Source organism: Idiotropiscis lumnitzeri, chromosome 18 (assembly GCF_059441095.1).
Source record: "Idiotropiscis lumnitzeri isolate Australia: NSW breed Sydney's pygmy pipehorse chromosome 18, RoL_Ilum_1.0, whole genome shotgun sequence".
Taxonomy (NCBI): domain Eukaryota; kingdom Metazoa; phylum Chordata; class Actinopteri; order Syngnathiformes; family Syngnathidae; genus Idiotropiscis; species Idiotropiscis lumnitzeri.
In genome coordinates, this window is record NC_142408.1 from 7,674,998 (window position 1) to 7,697,566 (window position 22,569).

A 22,569-nucleotide genomic window follows, 5' to 3' on the forward strand; every position below is an offset into this window, starting at 1 on the left:
TTTTTAGTTGTGTTTAAAGCGTGTGGGAGGTGCAAAATTGACCCCAAATTCTTTCTCTTAATTTTTTAATGATTGGCGGCGGGTTGAAGTGTTACGTGTATGTGTGAAATTGTTCATTTCATTAACATGTTTTATTTCATTACTCAAAATAAATCTACTGCCTAAATATTTACAGAATTAATGACTAAATTAGTGATAAAAAAAATCTATTTTAATGAACCACTTTTAGGGAAAAATGGCTAAATTAGTGCTTCAAATATTACAGGTCAGGCTGTACATCTACAAGTTTCCTGCACTGAAGTGCACTTTGTATTCATGCTTGTGAATCTGATGCGACCCATCCCCAATCTAACACTCGTCTGTTGGCTTTTAAGTGCATTCTAAATCACTTTTACTCGTTACACTCCCCTAAGGAACATCATTCTGGCAGCAAAATTAAATGAAATGTGGACACGCCCCAGTGTGCCTTCTCACCTGGGGTCCGGGGAAGCCATTTTTTCCTGGAGGACCGTCTGGACCCTGCAAGCAAGGAGAGGGAACATTATATACGACTCCCCCCGTTTAGCAGTTCATTTCCTCAATGGCGAATAGCGTTGAGGCTCTCTTTTTTTACCTTCTTGCCCTCTGACCCCGTCTCTCCCGTTGGACCGTCAGGCCCCGTTGCACCCTGAAAGCATCACAGGAGACATGTATCACATCACCAATAGATGTCACTGTAACACAGCCAGAGGTTGCACTTGCAACCTGTGCCCTCAGTGTGGACTTCATTCATCACTGCTATCAGGTCACAATTAGAGAAACCATCAACACGACTTAAAAACATTAACTGCTATGTAGTTCATTTTCAACATTTTTACAATCATACTTTTCTCTCTTTTTTTAAAAAAAAATACAGTGTCAGAGTGCTGCAGATGTGTTCTTTTGTCAAAGTTTGGAACAAATTTTGCACTGACTCATCAATTAGAGGGCAGAAAAATGCTGATGAAATCTAACTTTCAAAAAACAAAACAAAAACAAACAAAAAAAGAAACGATACAAGGAGCTAACAGCTATTCCCATCTCCCACTATTTGAAGACTTTGTCTCCCTTTAGCATTTTAGCCCGGTGACGGCCAAAGATGGACGAGCCAAAAGTCTCCGATATAAAGCAGGATACCAAAAACAAATACATGGCATTAGTGGTTCGTCAATTTCAACCTTTAAAGGTCAACGCGGTTGACTCGTTGACTAATTGGTTCAAACCAGAGTGGCAAAGCTATGAGACTGGCAATTCAGAATCAGAGAATCAGAATAAGAATCAGAAATCCCTTTATTGTCATTGCACTCAAGTGTGCAACGAGATTGGCCTGTCTAAATGAAGTTCCTCCCCTCACACGAACAGAGTTCCTTGGCACCAAGACGTCACAAGAGGGCGCCAAAGCAATACTCTCATATTCTGCTTTAGCCGGAACCCTAAAACACCACGACTGTTTGCTTGCATCGTAGCAAACGTCGTCAAAATGTAATCAAAGTAATTACATCCATACAGACCAACCCGTACCATGCCCATTCACGAACCACTATTTACATTTTTGTTGTGACAGCAAAAACAGATGGCAAAGACTTGATGACGACTAGGTGTAGTTGGGTGATCGCCCCGCAAGCCTCCGGAAAGCTCCAAATACTGTAAGCCTATTATTAGATTCTAGGTAGAACGTCGGTTCATTAACATTCCTGTCTGGGGTACCTGCTGCATGCTGCTATTGTTTACATAGCCTGGTCAGCCTGTATCACAGGGGAAAGTACATAAATATATTTCCCATAAAGAGGTTTGGGATATTGGGCTTTGGGGAGCAATTTCCGCATGCCTCTGACCTTGACAAGTGAATTTAATTTGACCTTTAAACTTCTGAATGCACATCCATATGTGTCTTGCTCTGTTGCAACCTGGTGGTGGCACTCGAAACTCGGTTGCTAGTTCCTCTTTAAACTCTGTTGTTAGGTGGGTCAAAATGCAAAGAGTACAATGAAAAAGGCTGTTTAAGTCCCAATTCGAATTGAAGCAAGAAATTAGTTGGGCCATTCGTGGAATAAACACGTTGTGAATTTTGCCATTCAGCTCCTTCTTATGATTTGGATCCGATTCAGATTCGATGTTGGTATGCAACCATATCTGTCAAATCCAATTTAGTTTGAATGAGTTGTAATTAATATGTAAATGCTATTGTCAATCCCCTTTAATTTGTTTGGAGGGTCAATCTAGTTATCATTTATTATACGATCCTATTCAGCAAAAAAGGTTTTTAATTCACACGAGTTTTGTATCTGAAACCATTTTGAAGATGACGAATGTTGAGGGCTTGTCACGAGTCTCGTTTTACACGTTCCCTGGTTCCAATTCACACAAGACTGCAAAATTTGGGTTCCCCCCTTCCAAGTTCGGTACAGTAGCTTGCGTGTGTGCGCGGTTGGCCGTGTGCCGAGCGGCGTATGAGGGAATCCATCACTCATCGAAGATTTACACGCTGCACCGTGTAGTAGTAGTTTTTGGCATGTGACGCTCTTGTGAGAATTGCAAGCCTGTCTCGAAACTCTCCCGAGCAGTCATAACGAGCAGTGACTTTTAAAGAAATAAAAAGATGTCTCTGTCGCTCTCTCTAACTCCTTTCTTTTTTTTTTAAAGCCAATTGGTCATTAAACGCAAAATTTGTGACAGAAGAGACAGAAGTTGAGACGGTCCAAAACGAAGCTCCAGTAATGGACATTGTTCCCACAGAGTAGAGAGAATAAATACAAGTTTTGCTACATGCTCTGAATGTATGCGTTGCTGCTCCATGCGTGTTCAAGTAGCAGTTGTTTAAAGGTTTCTGATTACGGTAACGTCAATGTTAATTTTCGTTAGCCCCTCTGAGGCATTTTGCATGAGATGAAATCATTGATTGAAATTGTTTTACAGTCAACATCAACTGGAGAACAGTGCGAGCGAGTCTTCTTTGAATTTCATCAAAGTGATGTTATACTTGAAAAAAGTGTATTTCAAATCGTTTTTATAGCAAGTGCAATGTGTAAAATTACCGTATATAAAAAAAAGTATTTATATGTTTGGGAGGAGAAAAACAAACATTTTGCAGGAATGAGGAATTTAGAACTCAGTTCACCCTTTTTATAGATAAATTCTAGATGGGACGATCCAAGCTAAGCAATAAAAAAAGCATAAATGGAACGAACCCGCAGGCCTTTGGTTCCTCTGCTACCTGCAGGACCTGCCGCCCCGGCGGGTCCCTGAAAAACAAAAGAAAACACAGAATAAGCGGAAGAAAGACAAAACAAAGGTTCACATTGACACAGCACAAAGACCCCCGGCATGTTAACCCCGAGGCACAAAGGAAGGCGGGAGGGAGGGGGCGCACCAGCGTGACCTCGAGGTTTGTTGTTGGATGTGTCACTCTTGCCAATTAAACGGCCATGTGGTGGAATCCCGCCCTGCTGCGCGCCCCCTGCTCTGTGTTTATATTTGCTTTGGTGGCTCGGTGACCTTCTGCCGCAACCGACGCTCGCTTGGTCCGAGTTGGCTCGATCCAAGGCCACGGTGATGATGTCTTGGGGGGGGTTCTAATTGGTTGTAAGTCTTTTCAATTTGGAGTGGCGTGAGGGTAATGTGGGTTCAGCGGGAGGCCGCCTGATCAAGTTTGGCCGCAGAGCATCACTAAAGACATTTTTGGGAGTGAATGGACAAATGGAAACGGCAATTTCCTGTGTAGCTTTACAGCTATTAGCAGGTCTTGAATTCTGATCCAATTGTGACTAGAGATCAAACTGCGATGGAACGTCACTATGGAAAGTCTTGTGGATTTTCTACATCCAGATTTAGGTCTATGTACTAGTTTGTTCTTTGTCCCAACTACTATGACAATTCAGCAGACTAGTAGAGGACGTACTAGGGTGCACGAAGGCTTTCCATAGCAACACAATTAGCAAACAGGTGACGACTTACTGGTCTTCCTGGTGGTCCTGTCGGCCCAGTCTCCCCTGGTGTCCCTGGGTGACCCTGTGAGCAAAAAAATTGATGCCATCAATTTGTTACACTTAACCACATTACAAATCGTAGATGACTGTAATGTCATTGCACAAATCAGGAGACAGTGTCACATCTGGTATGGCGTGTCCTAGCATTGCAGTATTGCCTTCTACACGGCCACCATTCCACCTGTGTGACATCTTTCCTCCGCCAAAATATTGGTGCCAAAACTCCCCCAGTGCCGCATTTTGTGTCACTCGCATTCAATACAGAACAGCGACCCAGAAAAATGAGGTGAAAAAGTGACATTCCTTTAGCAGGGGGGTGAAGGGTCTAAGTGGTTTCATTGACCCTTCAACCCCAACTTTGTCAAGAATGGAGAGCACAATTTCATTTTTTTGCAACATGCTGAGCTCTCAAGTGGAAGATTCAAACAGAAACAGAGAAGCGCTTTGAAGTTGAAATAAGATGAGGAGAGCCTGTGGAGGTCATTGTGGATCGGCAACCCTATCTTCCTTTTTACGTGCTGCTGCTTTGTGTGTTGAAGTAGCAGTGGTTTGAAGGTTAATAATGACATCTACTGTAATTTCCTTGAGCCTGTCTATAGCGTTTTACGTTATATTAATATATCTTTTTGTTCAAGAAATGATGTGGTTTAGGTGAACAGTTTGGTGTTTAAATACAAAATATTTCATGTTGATAATATTTAATGAGGCAGTTTAAAACATTTTAAACATTAACTAGCAGTGACAAATAAACAGCTTCAAGCAAGCATGCTAAATCGTTTTTGGAGAGCTGAGCCAGCAAGCGTGAAAGGAGGCAGTAAGGTATACTTTACAAAAGTGTGTTTTAAAATGTGTTTAAAGCGTGTGGGAGGTGTAAAACTATATTTTTAAAAAAAGTACGATATATTGTGGATTTTCAACTTTCATGTACAGATTTGTAACTTAGTGTATCACATGTCAAAGTGTCCGCTAGTCAGACGAGTGCACAAGTGGCACATGAGGTTTTTTTTCTCGAGTGAATCTTTGTTGGACTGTTCCAATGAATACTTCCTGCTTGCATGAATAGAATCCATGAGGGAAAGTCATTGGACGTGATCAGTCACGGTTGTTGGAGAGTTTTCCAACAACCGGATCTTTGGGCTTTTGAGAGGACATGGTCCAATGTCTTCCTACTTCCTCATCAAAAACATCAAGGTATTCCCAGGGGAATAGCCCACAAATTTTAACTGAGGGTCCCCATCGAGCACAACACCGCCCTAAACAAAATTCATCATCATGTGACTTACATCTGAACCTTTCTCTCCAGGTGGTCCGGGAAGACCCATGGTGCCTCGGTCCCCCTAAGAACACAAAAGCGCAGCGTTCAGGTCGAGAGGAAAAAAAGCTGCCTCTGTGATGAGCGGTGTTGTTTTTTTAGGAATCCACACGGAAAGTTACCTTCTCTCCGGCCATTCCAACCTCGCCCACAGGTCCGATGAAACCCACCAAGCCCTGAAACAAACACACATTTAAACAGTTGCTTTGGTCAAGAATTACAAGGAAGCTATTTGGCCCTGTTGGAATCAGTCGGCTTTGAGGGGACTGTCCTGGCCTTGCAAATGATGTGACAAATGTTTTGTCACAAAACATTTCCCTGGCTATGTTGATTTGAAATAGCATTTTACCTGTATTTTACTTTGCAAAAACACACAATGATGAAATTGGATGGAATGTAAAGGAATCAAACTGTTTTTGCCAAATCATCATGCTGCTTCATCTGGTTTTGCATGTCATGGCCACGTGGGGGCAGTATAACACAGACTCATAAGATTGGTTTAGCTTCACAGAGGATAAATAATATATGCCAGTGAGTATCGTTCGAGTCTGTCCACATTTCAAAAGGTGAATCATCAATGCTATTTTATTTTGGCCAGCCTGTGGCGTTTTGTATCATTTGTTAGCGTCGTGCGACTTGTGCTAGGTTTAAATATACAAAGCACAAGATGTAATTGTCTTTGTTTTATCTTAAGTTTCAGGTCACATTAAGTGAATGGCCAATGAGGTTAAAAATGAAACGTGCAGTCGTGCAAAGTTTCTTACTCTTTCTCCCATGGCGCCAACTTTTCCTGTGATGCCAGTCTCGCCCTGTACAATACAAACACACTCCGTTAAACTCGTGTAAAGACGGGCTGAAAACATTTTGCTTGCAAACAAAAACGCAAGCGTTCACACCTTCACTCCCTCAGGCCCGACCTTCCCGGGGAATCCTTTTCTGCCCAGTCGACCCTAAACGGGGCACAACATTAATCGTCTCAGAATATTCGGGGTAGAAATAAACAGAAAAGGGCGCTGAATCACTGCCTTTGACAGCTTGCGGTAAGTCGGCAGATGTTGTCGTCTGTGCAGGTAACGCAGCCCTGTCTCACTCTTGGCACCATGTGAAGGTGTTTTTGCCGACTGGCATGTTCTTGACAATCTTTCCTGAGGTTAAGAGGGGAACTAAGTGCTTTTTTACCAGCCGTAAATCCTCTGAATGAAATGACTCAGGGATTCCAGGATTGGACTCCAGAGCGGTGAGCTCCTCTCATGTCATGAAACATTTAATTCAACCCCGCTGGAGCACAGAATCAAAAAAAAAAAAAAAGGTTCAGTGTCATAACTCGACTGTAGTGATCCTAATAAAAACAAAACAAACAAAAAAAATTGTTGTCTGATGACGAGGTGTATGAGAAGTCATTAAATGTTTATTTGATATTCGTGATGCCCAGTTTGAGGTCCAAGTACGCTCTTTGTCCTCACCTGTAAAACAATTCAGTGCACTAGTAGAACAACTGTCTTCTTAGTTATTTTCCAGAACGAGTGCCACATTTGGGTTACTAGTACAACCGCGAAATGGGTATCAGCGATATCAATTAATTAAGAACACTAGTGGAACAACTATGACAGTTGATAGCTGTACATTTCTACACACTAGTGGGAAAACTAGAATTTAATCTAAGTGAATTTAATTTACAATTTAATTGAAATTAAATTTTGTATAATGTCACAGGTAGTACTAGCAATGCGCTGATGTTAACTAGTGCACAATTTTGCTTTAGTACTAACATGCAGTTGGCGCACTGCTATGATGCCAAATTACCCAAGTGGTGAGGATGAGTGTCCAGTACTTATACATAGACTTTAAAAAGGATACGAAGGAATTAGGAGCCTATTTTGATATGCTGGCGATCCAGTTTAAGGTCATACTGGTACGCTAAAAGTACCACTAGTAGCAGAATAAAAAAAATACTTGTATGGTTATAGTTGTGTTTTTTTAAAGAACAGTTGAGCTCATTTCAAGTTCAATACATTTTAAGCAACTCACTGTTGAAGAACTGGATATCAAGGATATAGGATTAGGAGTATTTTTTTGATATTCAGCATGAATACATGAATCTTGCGCGGGATATCAAGGATATCGAATAAATGCTTAAACGTCCTCCCTTTGAGGTGGAGAAGTGGGATTTGTGCCACCTGGACAGAGATCACTCGAGCCATCCACCGCTTCCCCCATCACAAAGAAGAACGAAGGGGGTCCGACCCGGATGAATCAGCGGGGGTTGCGGGTGTTGGTAGCTTGAGTGAAAAATGCAGGATGTATAAAAAAAAAAAAAAAAAAAAAAACCCACGCAAGCCCATCTGGGATCATCAAAGCAACTGACTCGGGGAAAATCCAAGAAAAGGCATGTTTCCAACAACTAAGTCCACTTTGGCACTCGGTCGTCTTCTCTCTCTCATCCATTAACATCCTACAGCCTTTTTACGCTTGCGATAAATCTCCACAGTCAACAACGAAGTGAAGGTTATCACCAACTTGTGTCCAAAACAGGGGATCATAAGTTCTTGAAATTCAAAATGACTGCGCTATGCAATATACAAGAGTGAATGGGGGAAAAGAAATGTGTTTTTGCAACTGTTTGTACGATGATGTGATGTCATCAAACCAAAGAGTAGGGCTACTAAATTCGATTCAGTCTCGATTTCTGAGACCGATGGTCCAAAACGATCCTTGTGCCGGAAAAAAACAACAACAAGGTGTGACTGGTAGCAGGCTGTCAAAAAGAACAAAAAGGTTTCCAATGCTAACTGGACAGTGGAAATAAATTCCAATGTAACGTTTCGGCACAACTGGAGGATTCAAGTACTCATTATCGGCAATACTTCAAATTGTCGTCCAAAGAGTGACATGATGAGATCACAACTCACCTCAAATCCTGTCAGTCCCGGAGGCCCAATCGGGCCCTCATCTCCCTGGAAAAAGATCATTTTTGTCTTAGGCTGTTAATCTGTTTAATTTTGAAAAATGTTGTTGCTGACATGACTTACCTCCAGGCCAGGTAACCCTTGCGGCCCCGGTAAACCTCTGGTGCCTAGCTTTCCCTTAGTGTGAGAAAATACGCACGTTTAAGTAAAAAAAAACACACTGCTCACAACATGTTAGGGATATTGGGCTTTTGTGTGAAATTTCAGGATGAACCAAAAATGCATGACAACCTTCACAGGTGCATTTCTTTCGCCACAATCTACACACAATGGTCTTTCTCACCTTTGGTCCTTCAAGGCCATTCTCTCCAGGTGGTCCCATGTCGCCAGGGAAACCCTGTCAAGATCAATTCTACTTGGTCAGAATTCTGCTTGAGTAACGGTCACAAATGAGCAATGCAACGTGGGTAAACACGCACCTCGGGGCCTAATGGTCCTAGTGAGCCATCGGGACCTTTGTCGCCCAGACTGCCCTGCAACACATCGAGAGAATTTGTCATCTCCAATACGCTTTCCCTGATTCAAATCAGGTGATGATGGTCCGATTCACTTTGGTTTGGTATGCATTCACACAGTGAAAAATTAAAGACATGCAAAATGTTGTTTCGAGACAAACTGGTCCTGTTCATTTTTTCAGTTGGATGGGATCACATCTCACAACCGGAGCAAGTCAGAACTGTGCTACCATGGGCTCGGATTGGCTGAGTAGGTCATCTTAAATTCATGTGAAATGGAGAAAAACGAGCAAAGCAGAAGACTTCTTGGAAGTCTACCAAGAAGGTCTTGAATTGGTTGGTTCCGTCCAATGATTTTGTCACACCAGACGTAATGAACAAACAAACTCAAATTCCCTTTAAAAAGAAGAATGCTAAGTCATGTTTAACATTGATGATGATGCCGAACTTTGACCAGAATCAACCACCAACTCTCTCTGAGTCTTTGGAGAAGAAGACACGGTAGGAATATTAATCCGAAGTCCAAAACTAACCGGGGGTCCTGGTTTCCCACGAGGGCCTGGCGGTCCTGAAACTCCCTGGATGCCCTGTACAACCCCCCCAAAAAATGACAAGACAAACTCATGAAAACAAGGAGAGTTTTTGCCTGCCTGGAGACCAGAGGTTGTGACTAAATGATTTTACTGATTTGCAGTCAACAATAAAGCACAAATAAATAACTTGAAAGGCTTGCCTTATCTCCTTTGAACCCAATCTCGCCTTGCTCGCCGGGAAGCCCGATGTCACCCTGATGAGATCAAGAGAAACATGATGACCCAAAGTGACATGAGGAACATTTGGTGTACAAGTGACTGGTTTTGTAGCAAAACAGTCACACAGTGCGTACAGTCTTTCTGCGTCATAAGCTTGTCTGCCATCTGAACCTCAATCTCATACGTGGTCCAATAACACTTAAGTACACCGGTTATTTCGGTCTTGTACGAAGACATGGATTAAATGGAATTGCATGCTCCTGGATGCATGCTGCCACCAAGCTTTGCTGTTTGTTTAGGGCAGGGGTGTCAAACCCATTCTGGTCGCGGGCCACATGGTAGTTATGGTTTGGTTTCCCTAGGAGGGCCGTTATGACTGAAAACCATATAATTGCATAATCACCTCATCATATTATTACATATACACAACTGCATTTAATTATTGAAAACACAGTGTATTTTTAACAACAAATTGAATTTGAAATTAGCAGTCATGGAAAATAGTGGTAAATATTGTACAATTTATGTTAAGAGGGGATTTTGATGAAAGAGCTCTTCAAATGACGAGGGTCGGGATCGGACACCTTTTAGTCATAGTTTAAGCCATCCAATCAAGATCCTGCCAATGTTTATAAGCAACCGTTTTTTTGTTGTTGTTTTTGTTTTTTCTGCAGTACCGCATTGTGCCACAACATATAGCAGTGCATATTGCCGTAAGATGTACAGTGTGAAATTAAGCAAGGAGAAGAGGCAGAAAAGGTCCGAAACGAAGCTCCAGTGATAAACATTGTTCGCACAGAGCATAGAATATATCACTGTAAGTATTGTTATTTGCTTTGTATGTGTTAAACGAGAATCTGTTTGAAGGTTTTTGATAACCATAACATCTGCTAATCTCCGTTAGCCTGTCTGAGACTAACATTAAAATGTTTTTAAATGACCATTTTATTTAACTTCTTCTGGGAGTGACACATAGTGATGCTATAATATGTAGTAAAAGGTAGAAAATCGGCTTTAATTATTAAAATCAGTGACATGACTTGAAACATTTGGATATTTTCTGCTTATTAGAGGTTGACATGTAAATGAAGGGGAGAGAGTTGGATCTAGCGAAAGAATGCTCTAAAGGGCTAAAGCCGGGAAACCAAAGAAGTACACATCCATCACATGCAATAACAGGAATATTCAGATCACCTTATCACCTTTCAGTCCTGGTTCTCCTGGATTGCCGGGCACCCCCTGAAAGAAACACCAAAGCCAAGAGTTATTTGTTTTTGTTTAATTACACACGTGCATACATACAGACATCTAGTATAAGAAATAGTCCAGAGAAGTAGACTGAAAGCAAAGGTTGCCCAGATTTCCTAATCAGGATCTAGTTTGGAATACCTTCAGTCCATTGGGCCCAGGAAGGCCCATCTCGCCAACAGGTCCCATGTCACCCTGTCATCAACAGGCAGGAAAAAAAATAGAATCATGGCTACATCATTTCAAGGGAATAACACAATTTGTTGATGGCTAATTAGCTGGAGAGATCGCTTGCTAGCGAGCTAGATTTGCTTTAAGTTTGTTGAATTAAATCATTCACTGCGGTTGATGTTTATACTGCTCAAGTCAGACATGTTTAGGGTCTTCAGTGTCGAACAGAATAGCTCATGTACAGTAGATGTATGGCATAAACAGAGTACATGTCGTCGCAATTATGAAAAAGATGAAGCAGTTCATGAAGTAAAAGAGGAACGCCACACAAAGAAACTGCTGATATTTAACTCGAGCCACGTGGCGACTCAGCGTCGTTCATGGTTTCGTTGTTGTACTTGTTTATCTGTAAATAACGTATTTGCAATCAAAAGCCCTTTCCCTCTTTTGATGTGACACAAAAGCGGAATTCGTTTCACAAACGGATCCCTTTTTCCACTTTTTGTTCAGAAACTGATGTTCTACTACAGAGTACTAAAGAATTGAAAAAGCTAAAAAAACGTTTTTTTTCTGGTGAAAGAAGCGAAGGTTCACTGTATCTTGTCATAAACCAATATTCTGTGGGCAATGAAAGATCAGTCAAAATGCTTTTACACACCTGCCGCTCCATTACAGTGGTGAACCGCGCTTGTATGGCTGGAAGGCATGTTAAAATGTTGCTGTTAAGTTAATGAAGGTATTATTTAATTTTTTTGGGGCATATAAGTCATTTTTTTACATTTGTTTCGCATACATTTAAATGCTCAACCCATGTCTGGCTACACGAATGCCGCAATGGACAAAAAGTGCGGGAAACAGAGCTATAATCACGCTCCTCCAATTACAGGCCTGCTGCCACCGCCGGGGGCCCAGAATAAACCGGGAGGAGCGACTGGTCGCGGGTGAAGACGGGACGCGACGAAAGATGATCACACACTATTATGTGGCTATATATGTGTGTATGTGTGTGTGTGTGTGGGCGGGCGGGCGCCTTAAAAAATGTTTTGCAATTTGCTAAAATGTGTTTGATTGACGATTAATTCAAAGTATTTTCACATCTAATTACAAGTACGCCCGCCTCCACTATTTTCGGCAAGTTTACAGCCGTAAAACTACAGAATAAAACGGTCAACTTATATTCACGCAGGCATTTACGATTTCACTTAAATCCAGCGTTTTGGGGACAGACACGCAATCAGGACAACTCACAATTAATCCGAGAACTCCATTTGGACCGGGGGCTCCCATCTGGCCCTGGACACATAGAAGGAGCAAGTGAGGTGAAGAGTGAAGGAGCGCTTTTCTGGGGTGTTTTTTTAAACAAACATGCTGAGAATAGTGGCTCAGTGTTCAGGGATGCTTATGAGAGGTGGCTGTGTGTTGGTGAGCAAAGCCAGAGAGGTGAACTCCCTAAACGGCGCTTCCTCAAAACTCTGCAGGTATCTTTTGTCTTTTTTTTATCCCCTGGAGCTTTATATTTATTTTATTATTTTTATTAACAAATCTTCTCTATTCACTTGTCACTTTTTGTTGTTGAAAAGAAACTATCTAATTTAAAATAGTAATAGAAAATGTTGTTTTTTTTTTTTTTGTTTTTTTTTTTAAACTCAATTTGTTTTTTAATTGGTAGAAGAATGTTAGTTGACTGGACCCACAATTCTTTCCAAAGTCAGCACACACCGTTCCTTGAAGAAATTTAATTGTTACACATTAAAGAAAAAAAAATATATATATAAATGTGAAAATATCTAATTACAATAAATTACACATTATAAAAAGTATTAAAGTTGATGAAACAAGGAGTCACTATTTAATCACCCTCTAACGGATCAACTGTGGTTTAAGCGTGTTAGCATTGTTAGCATGAGCTAACAAAAAAATGTTTGAAAAGACTGATGTAAAGTGAGTTGTTTTTTTTTTTAAGAGGAATTAACATATACAGCACTGGTAAGAATTAAGAGACTTAAAAACAAACTTTGAATCATTTTTCTTATTCATTTTCTGTTTACCTAATTTACAGAAGTTGTATTCAGGGGTCATGTTGACAGTAGTTACGATAGACATTTGGAAAGAAAGTGTTCCCCACTGATTACATTTGCGCGCCACGGATGAGGTGCAAGTGAAATCGAAGTGTTTGCATTCCACAGGTGTGAGCGTGTGACCTACTGGTTCTCCGTCTGCTCCAGGTGGTCCTCGCTCTCCAAAGTCACCCGGAAAGCCCTAAACCACACACAGAGATGATGAATGCACACAAACAGCGCGACTCAATTTCATTTGGCTCCATGTTCTGCTTTAGCAAAGCATTTTAGAGGCTACAAAAACGCATGCCGAACTGTAAATAGCAACTCAAACTCATTCATAGTTGGCAGCCCAGCATGCCAATCAAGGTGACAACTGTTCCCAACTCGTCAAAGAGTGAGATGCTCGCAGTGATTCCCAACCACAATGGCCGCAACCTACACAAATAACCAGAACAATTAAACGCTCGTCCACTAGAAGAGCCTTTCCCTCTCTTTGCAGGAGTCGTGCGGCGGAAAATCGGAGGGATCTAACACCTACTACTTGGTCAAGAACAAGTTGTGCAAAAATACTGATATGGTCACATTAAGTTCACCTGGACAGGTGATGGTGCACATGTTGCAAGTATTTTAGTTAGGCACAGACATTGTTGTTTGGTGGAGTGTTGTTATGCGATTTTTCTAATGTAAACTATGTGTTTTGGCTAAATAAAGGTTAGGAAACACAGCTCTAGAGCACCAGTATGTTTAAAAAGACCCTCTGGTGCTTCCAGTAGGTATGACATCAGGTGATGAGACAATTTGCAGATTTAAACCGGTACAGTATCCTAGATGCTTACTTAGGTTTAGCGAGCAATTGTCTGCATTTGACGAGATGGGAACCACAACGTCCAACAAAGACAGAATAACAGTTGTCATTCATGGAGAGTTGGCCTTCTGGTCACAGGCTCAATCACAACATTCACTATTGTCTGCAAAGTAAACGAGACTCTCCCATATGTTGAGCAATGAATGAATATTAAAGCAGGGTGAGGGAAAAAAAAAAACTGAACAAAGCGCTGTTACGTGATCATGAGCGCTGCCAAGCTCACATTAGAAGTTGAGTCATCTGAAATATGCAACGTAAGAGTATAACGGCCCCATTTAAATTGATTATACTTTTTCGACAAGCCAGGCCAGCTGCCACGGCATTACTTTATGAATTTAGCACTAAATGCAGGCTAATCTCGGCCACGCTCGATGCAAAGAGAAACCGCGCAGGCACAAGAGCACAATGCCTTCTAAGACAAAAGGCTCATTATGGCCGAGCGAGGCTATTCTGAGCCTCGCACACCGTCCAAAAAATGGTAATTACCATCAATAGTCGCTGAAAGTGGACGGTCTTCATAACAAACTAAATAAATCATCACGTATCCATCTAACCCGCTAGGATGAGGTTGTCCAGAATGCGCAATAGCGGATGTCAATATAACATCCAAACTCAGAGTGCTTTCACTTTGTATAGCGCTTCTCGTCATGAATGACTCGGGTGAGCTGTCGTATCTTGAGAACAACATGCATTGATTGTGTTGACGACAAGAGCTACAAGGAGGAGAGGAGCGGTACACCCTGGACTGGTTGCCAGCCAATCACAGGACATATACTGAAGACGAACAACATTTATCCACCCATTAGTATTTGTGGACAATTTGAATCTTAAATAAAACTATCATGCATTTTTGGGGGGATTAAAGAGGGAGTAAGATGCAGTATCCAGAGAAAAGCTGAAGCATGTATTCATCCTGCTTGTGAGGCAGAAACTGGCCTCTTACTTTCTAACATTTTTAATTGTCGCCGATGTTTCCACAGAACCGCAAAAAATGCAGATAGAACTTTTCGAGTAAGCGTCGCATCAAAGCCAAAGAAAAAGCAAAACAGGCATTTGATATTCTTGAGCTGAGATCTTGTATCACGTCCTATTGAAATCCGAAGATTTATTTTGTCCGATGGAAACATTTTCAACCTTTTTCAACTTTGTTGCTTGTTATATTGAGTTCCCGAACCGTACGGCTGTCACACATAATGGCAAGTTATACTCCAGTTTTGTGCAGCATATTTTAACACTATACGAATTCTCTTGTATTTTACGTCTTTCTCATCTTTTGGGCATGACCTACTGCATGTATTTTTCCCAATAATATAGCTCAAATTCCGAATATTCACATGGCATTGAATTCCCAGTTGCGCCAACTACAGAAGTTCCACTGTACAGTGAACCCTCACATATTTTCTCTTTGCATTTGCCATAGAAGCCTCTTCATTGTGGGAGTTTATTGTATTTGAATGGAAAAATATTATGCAACCATGCCTAAATAATCTCTTGTAGTCATTCATTCTATTTGAGAGCATTCCAGCAATGTATCAATGCCATGTCAGCATTAATAGCGGTCGGACAGACTAAAGAGCTGGACGCATTTGGACCAGAGCACAGCCAACGTGGATGACGCATGGAGCTCACCCACAAAAAAGATGACTCACGTCACTGTCACCAGTGCTGTAAAAGACAAATGTGAGCCGGGAAAAAAAAAGATCATTCCAAGTACAACACTTGAAACTATTAGTTGAACACGGTCCAGCGGGGATTAAGTGCATCTCTGCTTTTACATCCAGTCAGCAGACAAGCGAGTCAAAAGTGGGTCAGCGATTGACTTGGATGTGCTGATGTTTTGGAAACATGGTTTTGAAGCGCTGGGGGTAGACGACCACAATTCATCCCACTGTACTGTATATGTCCCAGTGGGGTAACGGACACTTTACAACTGCAGTGAAGTCGATTTTGCAGGTATCGTTATTTTACATGTTTGAAAAATAGAAGCCTTAATGCAGGAATAAGAAAGCCGTCTGTGTTCCTCTCTCTTTCTAATGTTGCTGTCAGACATGGTGAGATGTCAGTGGTTGGTGGGGAAGTACCATGAGGCATGAGATAACTGCCTGTTCATGTGTGCTTATATGACCTCGCCTCAGGAGGAATAGGAGACGCTTCTGAGAGTCGTCGTCAGCTTCTATTGGGACAGTCTGCTTGCATGACGGTTTTTACGAGGCTCATGATTGTCCAAGTGATTTTTATGTCTTTTGTCACATAAGGGTTCAACATCACAGGTATGTTTTTAAGTTATCATTAGCTAATTTAGCAATACTTTTTGTTTGTCAAACGGCAATGTTAGCAAACTTATGGGAACACGTCTTGATGGCATAGAAATTATCTCAAAATGGCTATTATATATTTATATATAATATGTACAGTCAATTTTGTACAGTACATTTTACTCTAAAAAGACCATATTTGGTCTCAGGGTAAATATTCAGCATAAAATTCACCCTAAAATTAACTTAGTTAGAATTTTAAGCGGAATATTTTTCTCTGTCTTTTTACAGTAAAATATACTCCATGAATCTCATGAAAAAATGAAAACAAAAAGACAGTGAACAAGTGGGGTATTGGGTCAAAATAACAAATATGTACCATGCAACAAACCAATCACGCTCCACTTATGAGATCAACTCCAATTGAGCAAACATTGAACATTGGAGGGAAACGCCATCAAAATAGAAGCAAGAGGCACCATTTTTGGCAAATGTTGAGATCTCAGTTACTATTCCAGTTGCACCAAATTTCAATAAGAGCCATATAAAAATGTGACCTGTGTTCTACTAACAAAAACAAATCTGCACACTGAAGGATGGGGCAATTGAGTCAAAAAAGATGCTCACAAGTGGCTACATTTTGCCCCGTTTAACAAAAACATCTGCCGAATGGTCTGACGGCGCGTGTTTAAGGGTTCGAAAACTTTTGAAAGCCGCTGTCAAAGTGATCTATCTGGCACACATACACACACACAGCGAAAGCAACGGCTTCCTCCAGACGGCCTGGAGCCCCTTTACTCTCAACAAAAGCCTTTTTCTTGTTGCAAGCCCGACCCTGACGTGCGGCTGCTGGGACTCGACCCCAGTTAACCCCCCTGACAGGCCTGGAAACACTGAGCCGGCTGGAACAATGACGTAACATGCAGACTTTGTACCTTTCGACGCACAACCACAGCTCTCAACACCGCAGAAATCCCAAGAAGATTAGAAGTGAATGCTGCTTGACACGTGTGACCGTCTGCCAACTCGCCCAAGCACATTTGCACATACGACACATTGTCTGTAAAGTATGTTGAGACAAAACTTTACCGGCCTACCCATCTTGCCCCTCTTGCCTGGTTCGCCTGGAATGCCCTGGAAAAAAAAGAGACAAATGACGGCGGGTGAAAGAAGAAGAGACAAACAGACAATAAAAAAGAAAGGCGAGACAAACAGTACTTCCAGCACTTCCTTACCGTACTGAAGTAGATTTTTCAGGTATTTTTAATTTAGTTGAGCATTTATCTTTCGGAAATTGTTTTTACTTCAACTCCATACATTAGAAGGGATAGCCGTACTTTTGTACACATTTACACTATATTCCCTACACTATATTGTGGGCGGCATAGCTTATTGGTTGCCCAACCGAGAGGATGCGGGATTGAACCCCAGCAGTTGTAACCATGTAAAAGTATCCTTGAGCAAGATACTGAACCACCAGTTGCTGCTGGCGGTATGTCATCAGCAAGTCGATATAAAAGCAGTGTGAAGCGCTTTGAGGGCCTTAATCGGAGGAAATGCACGATACAAGCGAAAGACCATTTACCATATATTTCCGGCGGCACGGGCAAACGTAACAGGTCAGTCATTGGCGTGGATGCTTGGCTCAAAAAAAAAATTCAACTGTCTAATAATTTTCCACAGTGGTCAGTGTGCAGATACGAAACCCAGTATATAGTGGGGAGAATGTAACTAAACCTGACGTAATAGAGTGCAGCAAAACTTAGAGACTGGTCTCTCACACTTGCCAGCTACAACTCTTCTAAAGCTAAGCTTGTATATCTGCCATGACCGTTTGTATTGCAGACTCTGAGTTGGCATTTTTTCCCCTTCAATTCAGTAAAAAAGTTCAATCTCTACTTTTTTTGTTTTACGTGAGTAGGTCTTTGCGTACTGCCACACACAGAGCGTAAGTACTTCTGTCTCCTCTGCTAAGCTAAGACACTGTCCAATTCTGGCATTTGAAGTCGAGGACAGAGTTGATTACAGCTTTCCTTTCCTGTGCTGAAGCAACCCGCTGGAGCATGTCATAAGTTATGCTAATCGTCCCGTCTTTTGGAAGCCTTGACAACTTTAGCCAGATCAAAAGGGAGGCTGAGACGGGTTAAGGCAGGGGTGTCAAAATTGTTTTCAACGCTGGCCACATCGTAGTTACTGTTACCTTCAAGGGGTTGTAATTACTTGGGGTGTCGATTTGGTAACCGTAGGCCCGAAAAAAAAATCTTGATTTGGTACATATCTTGGTTTTAATTTTCTGGTTCGGTTCACATTGGCTACAGTGACGTAAGGTAGGTTTGTGTTAACCAAGACAGATTCAAGTGCAACTGCCACATTTTTTTAGGAATGGACTCTAGATAATGCACCACTTCCACATTTCTTTCAATAAGTTTAAAATGTGGTCTCAGCATGTGGAAGGGGCAAAAATGAACTTCACGTCGCAGATTTCCACCTATCGTCTGCTATAAAGTGGGGGTTCAGTATATATTTTGTGGGTTAAACTACAAACGCCTTAAAAAAAAAACAATGGCAGGCACTCACTCTTTCTCCGTCAGGCCCAGGGAGGCCAAAAAGCCCGGGTATTCCAATGAAACCCTGCAGCAAAGGAGAGAAAGCGAAAGCGAGAGAGAGAGAGAGAGAGAGAGCGGGGATAATGAGTGAGTTATCTCAACACAATAAATGCAACGGGAGCTTTGAACCGACTGGCTCCAGAGGGTTGGTATTCGGGGGTCCTGCATGGTTAGGGGAGGGCCTCCGTGAAGAACCAAGCCATGAGGCAAGTGTATATGCCCATGGACTGCATGGTGCTGGCTTCCACGATGTAGTCCAAGGGCACATACCCTCACGCCAGGGATCTCTGAAGACGGCCCGGATGTCGCACTGTGCAAGGGGAAAGAGAAACAAACACCACAACACAAATACAACGGAGGACGTCGAGTGGTTAATTGGCATGGGCCGCGTGTCGGTTTCAACGTATCCTGGGGTTCAGTTTGGACATAATTTCAAAATATCAAAAAGTTCACACCATGAGCTGTTTTTTTTAATTATTCTTTGGTCGACAGTGTTGGCAACGTTAACCTAGAGTGAGGTAGGCAGGAAGTAATACATCCAATACGATATCACATTTAGGAGGGGGCCACCCATCACCCATTTTTCAATCGGAAAATTGCTCAAATATTGGTTTCTTTAGCACTGGCGTACTTGGAGGACCTGATCCCCTGCTTGCATTTCTTTAAGGCCCCAAAAAATTGCGAAAAAGTGTTTTTTTTTTAATTTTTTTAATATTATTGTTTTTTTCAATGGCAAAAACAATAAGAGCCTAATATATGCAGATTCTCACTATTTACCGTCGGGCCCGGTCATTATTCAAAGAGTGGGGGTCCACTGTGTTCTGCCATTGGACAAACAAAGTGGTTCGTCCTGTTTTGCCGGATCCGGATATTGGTTGTGCATAACATGATAATGTTGATGTATGACCAGAGTACTCATTCTTGAAATGAATGTTTGCAATGTTGGTATTATTTTTCACAATTAGAGAAATAAATTCTCATTAACTAGCTAACTAACTAGCATGGTTAACATCTATCAGCTAACAGTTTGTTTCTACTCCATCAATTTCCCAGTAATACTGTAAGCACTTTTACTGTTCTACAATGTTGAGTTTTTCCCTAATAAATGTTAATTCTCTCTTTACTCATGTAAAGACAGTGCATGTTCAACGAAAAAAAAAGTTTCAGTTATTGAAACATTAAAAAATAAAACATTTTAGAGTCGTTTTGCATGAGCGTGATATTTTGCTCAAGGATATCATCCTGTCAAAATCTGAAACCATTCTAAACCCAGTGGAGAGGTGACAAAAAAAAAAAAAGAGAGCGAGAGGACTCGAACGGCTCCTTAAGACAGCAGGGCCTCATACTGAGCTCAAACAGGAAATTCCAGCCAGTGGGGGCAGGGATAGACTTTTGGAGCCTTCAAGAGGATCTGATAAAGACGCTTTATTTGCACATTAGCATCACTTTGTGTGCATGTTTGTCCTATTTGCTGCAGCGGAAGCTGACTTGTTTGAACGAGGTACATTATTTACAGTGGGCCGACTCTGCAGGGTCCTGAAAATAGCAATACAATGTTGACATGACTATTAATAGTGCTACACTAGGCCTGTGTCAATGTGCTTTTGTGTGCAGAGAGATGCATTACATAACCCCGTGGATGAATTTGGCACTCGTGTGCACACTCTGTATATGCACTAGTGCAGGAAACATACCGATGGCTGGTAACCTCTAATTAGACTTTCTTTTTAAAACTTCCATTTACAGTCAAAGTCTCAGTGCACTGCCATGGGGACATGGATTTATTGATCCGACGTAGTCATTTGACTTACCCGCACGCCTTTAGGCCCCACTGGTCCTACTGGCCCAGGTAAACCCTGAAAATAAGAGATTTTTTTATTTGAGTCATTCAGCACTTGTTGTTTGCTTGTTCCAAACAAACAGAGAATAAATGCCAGGAATAAACTAGCTTGTGTTGTTTATTCGGAAATACATCACTAAGAAGTATTCACAAACACGCACACGCAGACACGCGCACACACGCGCGCACACACAGGGTCAGCTGTTCAACACAGGCTAATTGCACTTTGGTTTGACTACAACTGTACCAGTCACAGCAGAGGATTTACTGCACCTGCCTGCCAGGATAACCTTTGGCACCTGGGCTTCCGACTGGACCTTGCTCTCCCTGCAAGGGGGAGAGAGAGAGAGAGACATAGTTAGAGGACCTTGGTGTGATAGAACACACCCAGAACCTTGACTTCAAATCTCTTTGACGCATACACATTAACCTTACAAAAGTACATGACTTCCGTTGGTCATTTTTTCACTGTCCTGTGAAAAGCACGGATGCTAATTTTTTTTTTTCCCCATTTTTTACAATTTTTACTTTAATATTGTTTATGTGTTACAGATATACCATGAATGTGAAAATAAAATAAAATGATCTTGGAGATACACGTCTTTCATAAGACAGTGCCGATTTGCTAAAATTGCACAGTATGCATTTAGAAAAGTGCTTGGGAAAGATTAAAATGAGTGACTGTCAATCACAATAATGCCTCAACTGCTTCAACATTAAGTTGGGTTACAGAAATCCAACGTTTAACCTATGTTTCCAAACTTGTGCCCTTGGAAAAAGGGATGTGGTCTCCTTTGGGGAAACCAACAGGGCGTAGGACGCTTACAAACACGCACAGAGGCAGCTTGTGTCGGAGCGCAAGCATGGTCATGTGTAACTTCCTTTGACGCGCTCGGGATGTGCGGCCGTGCGTAGTGATTTCCTTCCCGCAATCGAGAAATAGAAAGTGCTTACAGTTAGGACCCGGCTGACTGAGGTCTATGAGTCTTTTGTAGGTTAGTTTGACTGTATAGACTGTATACAGAGTGGTGTCTTGAGATTTTTTTTTATTTATTTTTTTTTTAGAATAGGAGCTGTCTGGGGCTTTTTTTTTTTTTTTTTTGCTTTAACTTGTGAGTCATAATTGATACGTAGATACTGTAAGCACAGCTCGTGTGTTTCAACCAAGTCATGCACACCAGCTGGCCACGGCGCAATAACCTGACTGATCGGCAGTTTCCATTCAGGTTCAACGGTGACTCAGAGTTCCGCCAGCGGTGGGAAAGTGGGGGGCGTTTGAAGATGGAACGCGAAGCCGCTACAAAGCTATACGTATGATGACAAGTTTGGGAACTCACTGAGCCACTGATGTTTGGACAGGCTAGTACTTGACAATGTTCCACTCTGCTACCACTGACTAAGGCCTTTCTTTAATACCAACATTGGCATGAACCACACGGCCCGGATACGGTCGACTTTGGACGTTCCTCACTTGAAATAGTCGTTTCTGGCTTGGCCAAAAAAACCACCAGATCTACTCCCATTTGCAAAATGAAGGACTTCTTTGAATTGAGTTTTTTCCGTGAGTTGAACGCGGACGAATGCGGAGATAAATCACGCAAACGAGACTGGAAGTAAAAGACGTGACAAAGCAGCTGTGGATGGGACACGCTTGGCCCAGTTGGCTTCTTTCTGTTCCTGTTTCTCTTTTTTTGGCACTGTTTTCCTGATATCCTGGAGAGTATCACAACAAACCAGATGTCACTCTCTCGACCATCATGAGCTAATCTCATCTGCCTGCGCATGGTAGTACACAATCCCCTGTTATACTGTAGTTTATCTTTTATGCCCTCATGATATAACGGCTGTTTAAGTGATTGTTTTAAATATTTTTCATATTAATTGCACGCCTTTGGTGTATTAACACATTGTGCTGCAACATGCTAAGCAGCACTGAGGTCTACTGGAAGAGATGCAGCATAATTAAGAGCAAGAAAAAGGCAGAGAAGGCCCCCAACTAACCTCCAGGAACCACACAGCAGAAGCAATCTATGTT

The 22,569-nt window shown here is 41.8% G+C and overlaps 1 protein-coding gene across 1 annotated transcript in view; it reads right to left on the reverse strand.

Moving 5' to 3' along the window:
* Positions 1-22,569, reverse strand: part of LOC148319368 (uncharacterized) — a 55,516-nt gene that overhangs the window by 9,286 nt on the left and 23,661 nt on the right. The window contains exons 9-30 of the mRNA XM_088281717.1: positions 20,808-20,861; positions 20,506-20,550; positions 18,666-18,719; positions 17,178-17,222; positions 13,114-13,167; positions 12,157-12,201; positions 10,879-10,932; positions 10,684-10,728; positions 9,471-9,524; positions 9,271-9,324; positions 8,702-8,755; positions 8,566-8,619; positions 8,346-8,399; positions 8,226-8,270; positions 6,213-6,266; positions 6,081-6,125; positions 5,439-5,492; positions 5,288-5,341; positions 3,973-4,026; positions 3,207-3,260; positions 614-667; positions 475-519 (exon numbers count right to left, since the gene is read on the reverse strand). Coding sequence (XP_088137843.1) covers positions 475-519; positions 614-667; positions 3,207-3,260; positions 3,973-4,026; positions 5,288-5,341; positions 5,439-5,492; positions 6,081-6,125; positions 6,213-6,266; positions 8,226-8,270; positions 8,346-8,399; positions 8,566-8,619; positions 8,702-8,755; positions 9,271-9,324; positions 9,471-9,524; positions 10,684-10,728; positions 10,879-10,932; positions 12,157-12,201; positions 13,114-13,167; positions 17,178-17,222; positions 18,666-18,719; positions 20,506-20,550; positions 20,808-20,861 — 1,125 coding nt within the window. The remainder of the gene's footprint in view (positions 1-474; positions 520-613; positions 668-3,206; positions 3,261-3,972; positions 4,027-5,287; positions 5,342-5,438; positions 5,493-6,080; positions 6,126-6,212; positions 6,267-8,225; positions 8,271-8,345; positions 8,400-8,565; positions 8,620-8,701; positions 8,756-9,270; positions 9,325-9,470; positions 9,525-10,683; positions 10,729-10,878; positions 10,933-12,156; positions 12,202-13,113; positions 13,168-17,177; positions 17,223-18,665; positions 18,720-20,505; positions 20,551-20,807; positions 20,862-22,569) is intronic.